General features: G+C 34.6%; 1 protein-coding gene and 1 long non-coding RNA gene across 2 annotated transcripts in view; one reads left to right on the top strand and one right to left on the bottom strand.

Annotated features, from left to right (window-relative positions):
* The window catches only part of LOC127544102 (uncharacterized), a 27,421-nt gene extending 12,799 nt beyond the window's left edge, over positions 1–14,622 (top strand). Inside the window, exon 2 of the long non-coding RNA XR_007949368.1 lies at positions 13,205–14,622. This is a non-coding gene — a long non-coding RNA (uncharacterized LOC127544102). The remainder of the gene's footprint in view (positions 1–13,204) is intronic.
* LOC127544101 (armadillo-like helical domain-containing protein 2) overlaps positions 1–16,472 on the bottom strand; it is a 19,309-nt gene extending 2,837 nt beyond the window's left edge. The window contains exon 1 of the mRNA XM_051970599.1: positions 16,191–16,472. Within this exon, the coding sequence (XP_051826559.1) occupies positions 16,191–16,431 (241 nt within the window). The 5' untranslated portion in view covers positions 16,432–16,472. The remainder of the gene's footprint in view (positions 1–16,190) is intronic.

Genomic DNA, 16,472 nt, shown 5'->3' with positions numbered 1-16,472 from the left:
TAAGTTCTGTTTTTTTTCTCCCAATCCATAAATTTTCACGTTTCTCCAAATCACACCTTTTCATCATTTTTTAAATGGCATCAGAATGTTCAGTTGCATTGCTGTTCCCTCTTTTTAGTTCTTTGCTACAACAGGGTGTTGCTATAAATATTTTTGTACACATCAATCCTTTCCCTTTGTCTTTGACCTATTAGCATAAGTATCCCTGGGATAATATGCACAGTTTAAGTTCTGAAGTACCTTCCAGAATATCTAGTTACTGAACAGGTCCACCAACAAAGTATTAATATGCTTGTTTCTCTGAAGCCCCTCCAACAATTGTCAGTTTCCTTTTTTTGATTATCCTTTTCAATGTAATTTTCATTTGTCTTTATTACAAGTGGTTCCTTTTTCTTTTCTTTCTATTTTTTTAAATTATATATATACATTGCTATTGAAAGCTTGAATTTGTTCCTGTGAAAACTGCCTGTTCACAGCCACTTACTATTTATCCATTGGGGAATTGCTTTTATTCTATATATTTGTATCAGTTCCATATATTTTATACACACACACACACACACACACACACACACACACACACACACACATACACACCCACACAGAGATAATGACTGCCAGAAAGTGCAGAATTATGTAGTGGATGGAGAGCTGGCCTCAGAGTCAAGAAGTCCTGTCTCTGAGAGATGCTTGCAATGTGACCCTGTTTCTCAGGTCTTCATGCTCTCTGAGATTAGGAATTGCAAAGAAAGTACTGACTTGCAATCTTAGAAAGAATTTCCCTCACCTGGCGATTCACATTCTGGGGGATCCTTTTACAATAAAATCACAAGTCCAATTCCTATTCCCATCAGATCTGTTTCAGAAAAATTTACTTAAAGATTTTCCCTAGATTTCTGGAGAAAATTTCCTTTGTATTTTAAGCTGTTGATTTTGTGTATATGAAAACTTTTTAACTTTACATAATTGAAATTGTCTATTTAATCTCCTATAATCTTTGTATCTTTTTTTGGTCAAGAAATCTTTGGCAATTTATCGCTATTAGTAATAATAATTAACAATTATGGAATTTACCATGTGCCAAATACTTTACAATTGTTACTTCATTCACAACATCCTTGGGAGGTAGATGTTTTTATTATCCTCTGAGGCTGGCTTTAAACTCATGGTTTCTTGACTCCAGATGAACATTTTCTGCAATATTGGGTTAACTTTTTTGAATGTTTGACAGAATTTATTTGTATGTCTATCTAGTATTAAGGATTTTTCTTTGCAAATTTCATCACTGTTTATTTAATTTCTTATGAGAAAGAATATGAAAGGAATAAGTGTTTATTTTATTTAATACCACTGTACTAAATGCTTTGTATACTGTGCTTTAAAAAAAAAATTCTTATTTGCTTCTCATAAAAATTCAACAAGATAGGTGCTTTTATTAACTAAAGTTATTTTTATAGTTATTTTCCCCAACTACAGTTGAGGAATCTGAGATAGAGATTAAGTGATTTGCCCCAGATCACACAGTTAATAAATGTCTGAAGTTGGAGTTGAACTCAGATCTTCCTGATGCTGGACCCAGAGCTCTATCTACTGTACCACAAGCTTATTAAATTGGGTTATTTAAATTTTCTCTCTTATTCTATGAATCTAGGTTTAATATATTTTTTGTAAATACTCATCCATTTCATTTGCGTTTATCATAATTGGTAAATAGTTTCTCATAATCCCCTTTTTTTCTTTTTTCAATTGTTGTGTATCTCCTTATCCATTTTTGATATTAACAATTTGGTTTTTCTATTTAAACAAATCCAGATTAGTTAATGGTTTATACATTTTATCATTTATTTTACAAAACTGGCTTTTTAGGTTTTATTCACCAATTTAATGGTGGATTCTTGTTTTCACATTTGTTTTGTTTGTTTGTTTTTTTCACTTGCTTGGTATTTTTGATTTGTAGTTCTTCTAGGTTGTTTTTTTTTTTTAATTCAATGTCCAATTGATTAACTTGTTCTTTCTCCCTTTTTACTTTATTTTTAATGGCATTTTCCCCCAAATACATGCAAAGATAGTTTTCAACATTCACCTTTGCAAAACCTTGTGATCCAAATTTTTCTCTTTCCCCTCCTTCCCTGCTCTCTAAGACAGCAAGCAATCCAATATAAATTAAACATTTACAATTTTTCTAAATATATTTCTATATTCAGCATGCTGCACAAGAAAAATCAAATCAAAAGGGGAAAAAAAAAACAAGAAAGAAAAAAAAAACCCAGCAACCACAAAAGGTAAAAGTACTATGCTTTGATCCACACACAGTCTCTACAATTCTCTCTGTGGATGCAAATGGCATTTTCCATCACATAATCTTGTTATTACTGTGTACAACGTTCTCTTGGGTTTGCATTTTTCACTCAGCATTAGTTCATATATATTTCCAGGCTTTTCTGAAATTAGCCTGCTCATCATTAATTATAGTGCATTATATTCATATACCATAACTGATTCAGCCATTCCCTAATTAATGGTCATCCACTCAATTTTCATTAACTTGTTCTTTCTTTTTTTCACTTATGAAAGTGTTTGGAGGTATACATTTTCCTCCTAAGGACTAGTTTGGCTAAATTGTTTTCTTCTTTAACAAAATTGTTTGTTGGTTTTTGTATTATTCTTTGATGCATCACTTCTTAGGATTAAATTATTTAGCCTCTGTTTAATTTTGGATCTTTCCTGAAAAGGTTCTTTATTTTCTACATTTGTATTGTACTATGATCAGTAAGGAACAGATTTAATATCTCTACTTTTCTTCAATTGATAATAATAATAGCAAATATTTATATACTTACTATGTGCTAAGCATTGTGCTAAGAGCTTATAATTATCTCATTTGATCTTCACAACAACTCCTGGGAGACAGATGCCACAGGTAATGTCTGAAGTTGGATTGGAATTCAGGTCTTCCTGTCATCCTATCCACAGTGCCACCTAACACAGAGCTAGCATATAAGGTTTTCCACCTTAGCACATGATCAAATTTCATGTTTCATGAATAGCTGATGAATGTATATTTTTCTCTCTATTTCCATTTAGTAATCAATAAATATCTATTATATCTAACTTAAAAAAATTCTGTTCAGGGTCTTTTCCTTATCTTTTTGTTAGATTTTTGTTGCCTGAAGCAGGCAAAATTTTTAAGCTATTATAGTCTTGCTTTCTATTTCTTCCTATAATTTGATGAACTGTTCCTTGAAGCACTTAGATACTAGGCCACTTAGCATACATTTTAAATGTTTTTATTTCATTATATCATATGTATAAAGCATTTTGTGAAAGGGCTCAGGCCAGCCTGCTTTCATTCTCCCCCACCCTGTTTCTTCACCTTCTGGATCTCAAAATCATGCTTCTACTGTTCTGGTATCTTGAAACTTCCCTCAGAGTCTAAGCTTTCCTCATCCTGGAACATATTTCTATCCCTGTAACTTCTGTTTTGTGAAGGGCCCAAGCCCACCTGCCTTCATTTCCCTCCTGATCCTTTTCTTGACTTTTTGGACTTGGGCATCATGTCTACAGGCAGGGTAATCTCTTCCTCTCTCTATCCCACACCCTTCCTTTTTTATTTGAATTCCGTTTAAATACAAGCTCTTTGAGGGAAGAGACTGACTTTCTTGTTGCTTGTATTTGTAGCCCTGGTCCATAACAGTGCTTGGGATATAGTAATCATTTCCAAGTGCTTGTTTCCTTCCTTCCCTCCTAATGAGAAGGAAATAAGGATTTATTTACTTTTTTTTGTGAGGCATTTGGAGTTAAGTGATTTCCCTAGGGTCACACAGCTAATAATTATCTAAGAATGGATTTGAACTCAGGTTTTCCTGACTCTAAGCTTGTTGTGCACTCTATTACACCATTAGTTGCTACCTTATCTCTTTTGAGCATGTCTATATTTTGTTGTCTTGTCTGAGATCATGATTATTGGTACCCCTATTTTTTGAATCCTTCTAAAACAATTATTCTCCCAGATTTCATTTAATCCTGTGAAAATCTTTTCAAATTTTTCTTTTATAAAAGATATAAGTACTAGTAATTTATTATTGAAATGATTTCTTTCTTATTGCTTTGCCTTTTTCTTCAACAAGACAAAACTCCAATTCTGACCTCTGATTCTTGTACTCTTTTTAATTACCTTTCATAATCAGATCTCGAATGGAAGGGATTTTTTTAGATAACTAGCTGGCTTAATGGATAGAGTGCTGGGTCTGGAGTCAAGGAGATTAGAGTTCAAAAATCTGGCTAGAAACACTTACTAGCTTTCTGATTGTGGGCAAGTCACTTACCCACTGTTTGCCTTAATCTATTGGAGAAGCAAAAGGAAAAGCACTCCAGTATCTTTACCAAGAAAATCTCATATAGGATCATGAAAAGTTGGATATGACTGAACAACTGTTTCTCCAAATCTATGCTTCCTTTTACATTTCCGTCCCCTGCACATAACCTTACTGAGTTTAATGTATTTCTAAACCAAATTTCATGTTTTTGTCTGTCTGTTTTGTGGAATTCTTTATCTAGTTGAGCTAAAAGCAAAGTTCATGAGATGCCCACATCCCCCATATCTATACATTCTTCTCATGTGCACAATGTATGCTAAATAGCAGGTTTCTTCTTTTTCTTGGCTTCCTGTTTGGTTTATTTTCCCCCTCTTTTTTCTTTTTTCCCTTTCTTTAATTCTTGTAGCCAAACTTTTCATTCCTCTGAGACTCTGCTTATGATTATTGAAGCATTAGTTTCTTCCTCTGTGTTTGTCTCTTGGATGTCTCTTGACTCACAGTATTTATTATATTTTGATGCTTTCTTCTATTTCCTCATATTTCTAGCCTGAGTTTCTGATTGGGGGTTTTGTTCAGGACCAGTTTCTTTTTCCCTCCTGGGTGGGGTATTTAGGTCATATTCTTGATTTCAGTCCTTTTGTTGATTTCCACTTCCCATGGTGAAATTGCATTTTTTGTACAGCACTGGCAGATTTCAGTGTTCCTAATTAGAACTCCATGATCCTCTGGGTCTCCTAGAGGTTTCTGATCAGGACATTGTAGTCTTTAAACCACTCTAATAGATTCCCCGGTCAGGACAATAAAGTCTTCTGATCCTCCTAGAGCAACTCCAATAATTTTTTAGAATATTCTATACAGTTCTGAGTGTCTTTCTGGGTAATCGTGTGTTATGGGCCAGAACTCTGAACTTGAAACAAAGGATTCTTACAAGATACTAAGTCAGTGGAATTGATAGAGACAATAGTTATCTAATTTAGCATAGTTCAGTATGATTGATTTAATCCTACAGGAGAAGTTATGGGCCAGAACTTGAAACAAGGTACTAAGTGGAATTAAGGAGACAGTAGTTAAATCTAATTTAGCATTGATTACTCCTACAACAAATAATCGTTTCCCAGTGATATACTCAGTGTGGAGCATATAAGCTAGAAGCTCTCAGTGCCAGAAAGGACAAGCGCACTAGAAGCTCTCAGAGGCTGAGACAGATTCATTCCATCATCCACCTTTGTGGTGGCTGGAGGCTGAAGCACAAACTCTTGAAGTTGGGGAGATTCAGAAGCCAGAGAAGGCAGGTGGGAGCTCAAGCTCTCAGAACCAAGAAAAGAAATAGGCCTCTAAGAAAGCTAACTGGGCCCCAGGAAAAGAGACAAGACTTGGAAAGAGACAATAAAGGATTTGGACCTTAATTTCTGGCTGCATTTGGGGTGATTACTGAACTGAAATGAAGGCTGCCTCCAGAGACCCCAAAAAAACCCCAACAGAGAAAATTACATTTTAGAGAGAATATTACAGTCCTGGGCTAGTTGAGGATTATTATTGGTTTTTTTCTGGATTTCTTAACCTTTTTTGTATATATTTTTTAGATCTGGATACATGAAAGAGCTGAAGTTCTTTGACCTTTCATGTTACCATCTTAATTGGTAAACTCAGGTTAAATTTTTCCTAGGACATCATGGAGAATTAACTCTCGGATATCTAAAAATCTGTCTTTTGGACTTTTATCTTCCTACTTCTTGAAGTCTTTTAACTTAAACTCTAGGTCCAAATAGCTAGGTGATACAATGGGGAGAGTGTTGGGCCTTTAATCAAGAAGACCTGAATTTAGATATGGTGTCGGGTACTTACTAAGTGTGTCAATCTGGGCAAGTCACTTAACCTGTGTTAATTTTCTCAATTGTAAAATGAGGATAACAATAACACTGACCTCTTGAAGTTGCTGTGATAATCAAATGAGATAATATTTATAAATTACTTATCACATTGCTTAGAATAGAGTAGGTGCTGTATAATTGTTAGCTATTATTATTTGTATTATGGTTTGAATTTTCTTTTAACTCTTTTGTAAAAAGTAAGTTATTTAAAAATTAAATACAAAATAGAAAAAAAAAAGCATTGCAATGTGCATAGCAGAACATAAAAGGATTAAGAATATAAAGGAATAAATTTCCATTTCAAGAAAGTCTATATAATAAACAGACTACATTGTGTTCAGAACTGCCCATACTTTTTTTGCTTCTTTAGGTTTTCTTTTGTTCTTTGCTATGTATTTTTATTTTATTTCCTCCTCCCCTCATTTCTCTAAGAACGCTACAATTAAGGCTAAATATACACACACCCAAACACACACACATATGCATAGATATCTATAATTATACACATATATGTATGCATATACGTCCATGTAAGACCATACTAGGTTTGTTTCTTTGAAGATAATGTCTTCCTTTGTAAATCCAAGTCTTTCCCTATTTTTCCAAATCTACCAATTCATCATTTCCTAAACCACAACAATATTCTAAACTTATATTTTCTGGTTATTTTAAATAGTATTATGACATATAGTATAGTTTCTCTATCTTTTGGATTAAATATATTTAAGCTTTAACTTTGTCTGAAATCATGAGTACTTCTGCTCCTTTTTTTTAACCCAATAAATTCTACTCCCAATCTTTACTATTATGTTCTGTGTAACTTTTGTTTCCTATCCCTTCTGACTCCTCTGCTTTACTTTTACCCTTTATATAGCCTTGCTATCATTTAACCTATCCTTCTCCAAAAATCCTTTCTCATATCTTCTCTCCCCACCCTTATCCCATTTTCATTAATCTACACACTCTATTCTATTCTTGTTAATCTACATACCTTTCTATTGCCCTTCTACTAAAGGATTGGGACCTTAATCCCTGGCTGCACTTCTTTCTTATTTCTTTATAAATTTAGAAGACTTTTATTCCCTTCTAAATGTATATGTTATTTTCTCTTTAATCCTGATTTGATGTGAATTTGATAGGATTTCCTCTAAAAATGCCTCCTTTACCTTATCCTCTCCTCCCTCCCTGTCCCTTTACCCTCTTATTTCTTTCTGAATTTAAAAGATTTTTATACTCCTCTCTTACTTCTCTCTTCTCTTCTCTTCTCTCTCTCTCTCTCTCTCTCTCTCTCTCTCTCTCTCTCTCTCTCTCTCTCTCTCTCTCTTTCTTTCTCTCCCCATATATGTGTCTTTCTCTCCCCATATGTGTGTATGTGTGTGTGTGTTTTTCCCTCTTTAATCCATTTCCCATGAGAATAAGTTTCAGAACTACTGCTCTTCCTCCTCTTTTAAATTCAGATCTTTTTGCATCAAAATCTTGAAAATCTGGCAATTTATTGAATATTCATTTTTTTCCTATTCAGAATTATGCTTAAGTGTCCTGGGTATGATATTTTCAGCCATAACCTCAGTTTTTTTGCTCAATATATTGTGCTTCAAGACCTTGGATCTTTTAATTTAGCTGCTGCTAGGTCTTCTGTGATTCTAATTGTGGCTCTGCTATATTTGAATTTTTTTTTTTTTTTGTGCTTGTGATATTTTCTCCTTGATTTTGGAGTTTAGAAATTTGACTATTAATTTCCTCTAGGTTTTCCTCATAGGATCTCTTTCAGGTGGTAATCAGTGAGTTTTTTCTATTTCTACTTTCTTGTTCTAACACTTCAGGACAATTTTCTTTAATTATTTCTTTTATTATTGTATCAAGAATCTTTTTTTGATCATAGCTTTCAGGTAGTCCTTTTATTATGTTTTCTCTTCTTGATCTATTCTTCCGCTCAGTTTATTTTTTTTCTGTTTTATTATTTCTTGGTCTCTTGTAACTACTCTGGCTTCCCCTTGCCCAATTCTACTTTTCAAGGAGTTATTTTCTTAATTAAGATTCTGGATTTCCTTTTCTTATTTGTTGATTTTTTTTTTAATCTTGTTTTTCTTGGATTGTTCTTAAAATTTTTTCTTTTACTCAATTTCTCTTATTTTATTTAAAAAAATTTTTTGAAGTCTTCCATGAATTCTTTATGGGCAAAGTGATCATTCAACATTACTTTTTGGAATAGGAGTAGTCTCAGTATTCAGTATTCTCTTCTGAAGATGAACTCCAGTTCTTCTATTCCTATGGTAACTTTTTATAGTTTGGTTCTTTCTCCTTTGCCTGCTTTTTAAAAATTTTATTTTAACTTTGTTGCTGTTGTTGTTAAATAACAGTTTAAGGCAATCACTTCTAGTGCAGGGGTGTGGATGATGATGCCTCTGGCCCCAGGTCCTCCTTCAATTCTCTCCTCTGGCTTGGAAACAAAACCAAGAACTCCATTCTCCTTAAGTACCCACAGCCAGCACTCTCCTTGCCCCACTGTTTCTACACTCATCAGGCATGGGTTGTTTCCTTCTTGAGCAGGATCATGTCTCTTCTGGATCTGGTGTCTCTTAACAGCAGAGGTTTCCTCAAATCTTCCTTGACTCAGAAGCTGGATTCGCCAAAATTCTGTTTCTGTGTCTGAGGCCACTTCCCGACCCATTTAGCCCGGTAGTTCATCACTTGCTGTTTCAGTGACTGACTTGGAAGAATTTACACTTCAATAAGGACCACACCTCTATCCTGGTATTTTTCTTTGGATCTTCTCCCTTTGTCCCAAGGAACTACTTTTCTGCCTTGATTCTTGTTTGTTTTTAGTGCTCCACATATGCCTTGAAGGACTATTTTGTCCTGTAGGAGAGATCTGAAGAGTTTGGAATTTTCTGGCCTACTCTACCATCTTTCCCGAATCCTCTCCCTTAACTTCTAACATGTCACTGGATCAGGTTCCTCTTTCAGTCATCCTGGGATTTCCAAGTAGCAAAATTATAAGATTCCTGGATGGAACTGGATTGAGGTGATTTTTTTTCCTCTTCCACCTCAAGATTCCCCTAATTCCCAACTAATCAGCAAGTCAATCAACTTGGTGATAGACTGAAAGGATCAGGTGGAGTCCATAGATCTGCTGACTCCCTACTTCCTTTTTTCTACATTTTTACCTTTGTTGTGTATTTCAGATAGCAAAAAAATAGTATTCTCAGTATTGTATCATGAAAAAAGAAAAAATATAATATCTGTTTCTTCAACCATAAAATAAAGTGTTTTGACTTAATGGCTTCAAAGGTCCCTTCTAGATTTAAATCTATTATCCTATTTTGAGTTGTAGTTATGTGTGTATGTATGTGTGTGTGTGTGTGCGCGCACGCACGCGTGTGAAATCTTCCCTATCAGATTAATTCCTTCAAGAAAAGGAATTTTTCATCTCTATGCATAGCACAACACACTGCATCTATTATGTTTCTGATAACTACTTGTTAAATAAAAAATGAAATGGATTTGAATAATTTCAAGCCTAGCAATAAGGCAATGGAAAAGGCCATGGACTTAGATTCACCTCCCACTTCTGTCTTGGATGTATTATTTGGATAAATCACTCTTCCCTGTCACTCACTACCTGGATAACTTTAGAAAAATCATTTATCTTCTTTGTGCTTCAATTTCCTTATCCAAAAAAGAAAGGCATTGAGGAAGGCCTTTAAATGCCCTTCCAAAGAGAAACCTATGATCCTACTTCCCTAGGATCCCACATGAAGTATACCCATTCACAGACTTGGCTTCCTAGCTGCAGGCTTTTCCCCACTGCCATTTCCTCTACAATTAATCTGCCTCCCACACGGACTGTGAGGGAATGCTTTATCTAGGAGGACTATTATTACCTGGCAATTTCATATGCTGGAGCCTAAAGCAGAGAGAGTTAATGAATGCTAAAATACTGGCTGCCTGGGGAAGGTATAAAAAGTAGGCATGAGTGACATGTGCTCTCCCTAAAACCCAGCCCACACAATCATCAGGTCAAGAAACTTTTGTTTTCTTCTTTGAGGTCTCCTCCACATATCCCCCCTAGCCCAAAGAGCATCATTTCTCAGTACATTCTCTCATAAGCTAAAAGAAATAAACTTCTTAGAGGTGTGGGAAGCTTTGAATCAGGGCCTACTTGATGAGAAGTAGTCTGTGTGAGCCAGATGGACTTGTGTCCATGTGACCCTGCTAGGAAAGTTTAGGAACTTGTTTACCTTGAGAGGCTCTAAAAGATAAATGAGTGTGTGTTAAGTCAATTCTGAACCTGCAACTTCCCTAGAACTCTTTTCTTCAAGTAAATAAGTAGATAAGATAATTGTCCTATTGTTTTCTGTATGACCCATCTGTTATGCCACAGTTCTCTTTAACTGTCCTGACTCAGTTTCCCTGTCTCAGTTTCCTTAACTGTTCTGTCTCTGACCCAGTAAAACTAAGGATTATTCGCTCTCGGGTTATAAATTAGCAAGATAAAAGAGTAGATCTCCTGACTCTTTTATGGATTTACAATATTCCTTTAGAATATTCCAAGATAACCCACAATATCTTTACTTCTTTGTCTCCGGATTTTTTAGGGTTTTATGGCTTCCCCTCCCTGATAAAAACTTTCCCTCCCTTTCTCTTTGTCTCCAAAAAGGTATTTAAGAAGTTGGGGTTCCTCCATTCATTGCTGGAGAATGGCATCTGGCAGCTGTATGCTGGACACTGGATTCTTTGGGTCCTCCAGCCCTGGGACCAATATGGATTCCTTGGTCCCAGTATACTTATCTCTGTCTGACTGGATAATCTGAGACGAGAGTCCTGTCCAGTCAATCTTACTCTCCCATTAATAAAATATTAAAAACTCTCTAATCTCTCTCCTGCCTCAGTTTCTCCGGCATTACACATCCTAATATAATGTTATTTTTCAGAAATATGTTATATGCAAGAGATGGTTCTTTGTCTGGGGAAAGCAAAAGGATATATTGAGTAATAAAGATGATATAAAAACAAAAGTTTTTTTTTTTTTTTAATACTTTCCTTGCAAAATCTGCAAGACTTCTTTAAGCAAAATGGATTTTATTGTCAGTTGGCCAATAAAGATGAAGAGCCACTATAAGCTAAGCAGCTAGGTGGCACAGTGAATAGAGTGCTGGGACTGGAGTAAAGAAGACTTGAATTCAAATCCAGCCTCAGATACACTAACACTGAGCAAGTCATTTAACCCCATTTGCCTCAATTCTTCATCTGTAAAATGAATTGGAAAAAAAAAATGGCAAACCATTCCAGTATCTCTGTCAAGAAAACTGCAAACGATCATGGAGGGTCAGACATGATTGAAACAACTCAACAACTATAATCTAGTCACTATGTTGAGAACAAGAAAATGAAAGAACATCTCTGCTCTTAAGGAGTACATAGTCCAAAGGAGGAGAAAATTGCTTGCAGCTATGTGCAAGCAAATTATATATGGATAAATTGGAAGGAATTGAGAGTTAGAAGGTGGGATTTTATTTTTCATTCATATTTTTGGTTTTGTTATTAATGTTTGGTTAGAAAAGAATCTATCTTTTCTTCCTTTCATCACAAGCCTTACCAATAGTTTGAGAATGAAATAAAAATAAAGTATAGTTGTAAACAAATATAATCAAGCAAAACATATACCAAAGGAAAAAAAAAACTCCCCAAATCATGTGTCTCATTCTGCATTCTTAGTCTTTTACCATTCTATCAAGAGATGGGGAGCATGTATCACTAATCCTCTGAAATAATACAATGATTCTTAATTCTTTCGAAATTCCAATTAGTTCCTAATTCTTTCAAAGTTTTTTGTCTTTACCATATTATTGTTTTTGAATAAATTATTAGCCTGGTTCTGTTCTTTTCACTTGGCATAAGTTCAATTTTTTAAAAAAAATTTCTCTGAAACCATTTCTTACATTATATCTTATAGCATGATAGTATTCTTTTTTTTTTTTTTTTTTTGCTGAGGCAGTTAGGGTTAAGTGACTTCCCCAGGGTCACACAGCTAGGAAGTATTAAGTGTCTGAGGCTGGATTTGAACTCTGGTCCTCCTGACTTCAGGACTAGTGCTCTACGATAGTATTCTTTATGCATATTATATCTATAGGTTTTCATTAAATTGCTTATCTGGTAACCCTCTCAAAAAAATTGCATTTATTCTGTTTTATCTGATTTTTAATGAAAATTTTTTGACTTATAATGATCATTACTTCCCTTCCTAAGCAGTCCAAGAAGCATATTTTTAACAATATTTTCTAGATAATTATGAGTCTAATAATAGGCAAGTCACTTAAACTCTCTGAATCTGACTTCCTTATATTACCTGTGGTATAAATGATTTCTAGCCATCTCCCAGAGTTACTGTGGCCATCAAAGAAGACATAGAGCAAAGCTTCTTAAATTATGGGTCATGACCCTTATATGGGGTCTTATAACTAAATGTGGTAGTCATGAAATTATGATTTATTATCAATAAATGTTTGATTTGTATATCTATTTTATATGCCTACATGCCCAGGGTCACATAAGTGACTTGCCCAAGGTCACACAGATAGGAAGTGTTAAGTGTCTGAGGCCAGATTTGACCTCAGATTCTCCTGATTTTGAGCCACCTAGCTGCCCCACATATAAAATTTCTTAGATGAAAAGGGGTTGTGAATAGAAAAATGTTTTAAAAACCCTAGTATAAGTACTTCTTAAAAACAAACAAATGAATGAATGAATTAATGAATAAATAAAAATTTCTAGAATGTTTTTGGATATTAAAGTATAAATTACTGTCCTATAGGATAATTCTAATTCCATTTAGAAGAATCTATCTTATGTCTCCTTTAAAAATGTGGACATTTACCCTTCGATAAGAAGGGGTAACAGTCTCACAGCTTATTTATCTTGTCCCATTATTTTTCAGAGATCTGCAACAGCAAATCATGCCCATATATTTTTGGCATCCTTCCAGCTCCAGTAGCATGGATCCATTAAAGTAGTTAGGTACTTTCTTTCCATTTCTTTTTGTATACTCAGTTTTTAATCATATTCTTCCTCCCATTCTGAAGATCATTTTTGCTTGTAGAAAAATTGAAAACTCTAATCAGTGAATCCTATCTACTTTTTTCTTCTTCCTCTTGTCACAAACTGAGTCTTCAAAACCATTTTAGATTTTCTCAGCATTCATTACGTTTCATCTCATTGTTTTTTAGCCTTTTTTTTTTAAACAATATTTTCACAGTATTGTTCTACTTTTTTGGTATTATCCTCAGATAAATATGTTCTTATTCACGATTTCATCTTGTCTATGTCTTTTAATCATTTTAAGTATACCAATGATTATCAATAATACTGATGATGGTGATGATGATGATAACAGAAGAGTATAAGCTCCTTCTCCCATTTTGTCACTGAAACCTTAGGTCATCGACTTAAATTCAATGGACCTTAGTTTTTGTTGGGTTTTTTTTCTTCTTTCTTGAAGAAGACCCTGACATCAGGGAGGTGATGCCATGACATGCAACCAAATTGGGATGAAGTGAGGGAGGGCTGTGCAAGGTCACCCACTTCACTGTCTCTTGCCGAGCCATCTGGGTCCAGTGGCAAGATGTAGATCAGGAGGATTGGAGATGTCCCTGCATGAAGCGGGAGCCCTTGGCCTTTTCAAACCTTGATCCAAGGTGGAAGTGGATTGGATGCCAGCAAGAGAACACAGGAATCAGCAGTAGTGGAAGGTGGCTATTAGAGACTGAAAGTTATAGCCGAGGAACAGAATCTTCAAACTAAATAGGCAAACTTAAATAGGCAACACTACATATATACCATGAAGGGTATAGCACCCTCCAAAATCTGTAAGGAAATAAGGAGAGAGGAATGGGCAGATAGGGAAGCAAAGGGTGTGGGAAGAAGGCAAGGGAGAGAATCCATATATAGGAGGAGGTTAAGTAATAGTAAGGCAATTAAGGAACAGAATTAAAGCAGAGTCAGCAGGAATTGGAAAGCTCTCTGTGTGTGTGTGTGTATGTAAATGTATATGTATATATCTACATATTATATCCTTTCTTAACTATAGCCTGTTGCGGGAGGTGGAGGGAGGATAAAAGAGGGGAAAAGAAGAAACTGGAAAAGGTGCATAGGAGAGAAAAAAAAATAACAATTTACAAGAAAGTAAAAAAAATGGACACTTATGAATATAATTTTTTCTACTAATGTGTGTGTATGTATATGTATATATATATTTTCTTGAACTGGTAATTTGTTGTTACATATTTTGAATCCTCCCTGATGTTCTGCAGGGCACATGGTAATGTTCTTTTTTTGGTTTGTTTTATTTTGTTTTGTATTTCCTTCTGATTTTTCTTTTTCTTTACTTTGTTTCTAAAATAAAATAAATTTTTAAAAAATTTCTCTTTTTATCTTAATTAAGTGCTATTTGTTTTATGTCTTGCCTAAGTCGATTAGTAGAATAGGCACTGAGTGGGGACGCTTAGTTGAATACTACATCTTCCATGGACCCAAGTAAAATATAATTCCAGAGTTGAATGCAAAGAGCATTACACTAAGATAGACTCCATTTCTATTTTGCTAATTGGTTCTTTGTTAATAGTCAGAATGAGGTCTACAATAAATCATTCTCCCCCTCTACCCTGACCTTTTTATTTCTTCTAACTTCTGAAAGATAAAATTGTTAGCAAGAAAAATTTTTTTTTAAAAAAAAGAACTATTTTGGTATGAAGCAAAAGAGATCTTCTATCAATATCTTACATTTCAGTTATATTCCTCCTGCAAATTAGCTTTATGGTACATATAAAGAAGTCATCCATTTTTGCTCCTTATGGCCCGTAGGCCTATCATATACTCTATTTCCCCTTCCCTTGACTATCACTAAAACATTCTCCCCTATTTTCCTCCTCAGAGTTGCTGGGTTTTCAAATAGTCATGCATCATCTTCACTGTCATGTTACCTACTGCCTCTGAACTAAGCAAATCAAGAATCGACTACAAAATATCTACTTGCAGTGAAGTCATGCATTTTCAGAATAATATATTGAATTTCATGGTTTGGATTAAAAATGATAACATGAAGGATTGTTTTCAATATATTGGACCATAAGAGTTTCGATTTTTTTTTTAAGGTAAAAAAGGTTACATTGTTTCATGGAATTTTAAACATAGAATTATGATGTATGAAAACTCAGTGCCAAGTAACAGTGCCTCAACTGAAGTTCATTAATAATAGTCACTAATCATTATACATTACAATTACCCCTTCTACATCAAGGAGGTTAGGGGAATGGTTCCCCCATGATCTGGAAAATCTGTGTGTGTAAAATAATTTGGTCCTCCCCTTATTTGAGAAGAAGAAATTGTGCTTATGATATTAAAAGATAAAATATGTTGATATTATATAATATTATATGTATATTTAATGCATTTTTGAGTTTCTAAACTTTTTCTGTGTAGTCTGCTGACTTTTAAATGTCATCTGTAGCTTCCACAAAACTTTCCCCCAGGGGCAGCTAGATGGTGCAGTGGATAGAGCAACAGCTCTTAAGTCAGGAGGACCTGAGTTCAAATCTGGTCTCAGATATTTAACACTTCCTGGCTGTGTAACCCTGAGCAAGTCACTTAACCCCAATTGCCTCAGCAGAAAGAAAAAAAAAAAACCTCCCCCCAAATTCCTTAAGCCAACCTGTGATATATCAAAACCTCAGTGGGGAAAGTTGTGATGTAGAAGGAATAATTGTATAACCAAAATTATTGTTACTGTATTACCAAACCCCACTTCAAAATAATGACAACTTTGTACCATTATGTGGCCAATTAACAATTTATCCATGAAGCGACCTTTTAATGCAGCTCCCCTTTATACTGCATTTATACTGCATTTGCCAAAAGATGTTCAGACCCATTTGACCATTATCAGCTAAGCTATGTTTGTAAAGAAAAATGAAAACAAATCTTTCAGAATAAACTTTTTAGTCAGTACCTGTGAAAGCCAACAGACCCATTTTATAAGCAGCAAGAGCCCTCTTCTCAAGGGGCAAAATTTTGTTCTTCAACTCAAAGCTGAGTATTATGATTTTTTCTTTGTGAAACATGCTATCATCCACACTAACATTCTTTTTTTTAATATTAGCGAACTTAAGCTTTTTAAAGCAAGTACATATCTTCATTATTGGGCTAAATATCGCTGCCATACAGCGTTTTAAAATATTTTGTTTTGCCATTGAGCAGTAGCTAAATAGTTTTATATGTACCACATGTAGCA

The sequence above is a fragment of the Antechinus flavipes genome, chromosome 1, assembly GCF_016432865.1.
Source record: "Antechinus flavipes isolate AdamAnt ecotype Samford, QLD, Australia chromosome 1, AdamAnt_v2, whole genome shotgun sequence".
NCBI lineage: Eukaryota > Metazoa > Chordata > Mammalia > Dasyuromorphia > Dasyuridae > Antechinus > Antechinus flavipes.
Note: the sequence above shows the minus strand (reverse complement) of the source record. Positions and strands in the feature narration are given on the sequence as shown.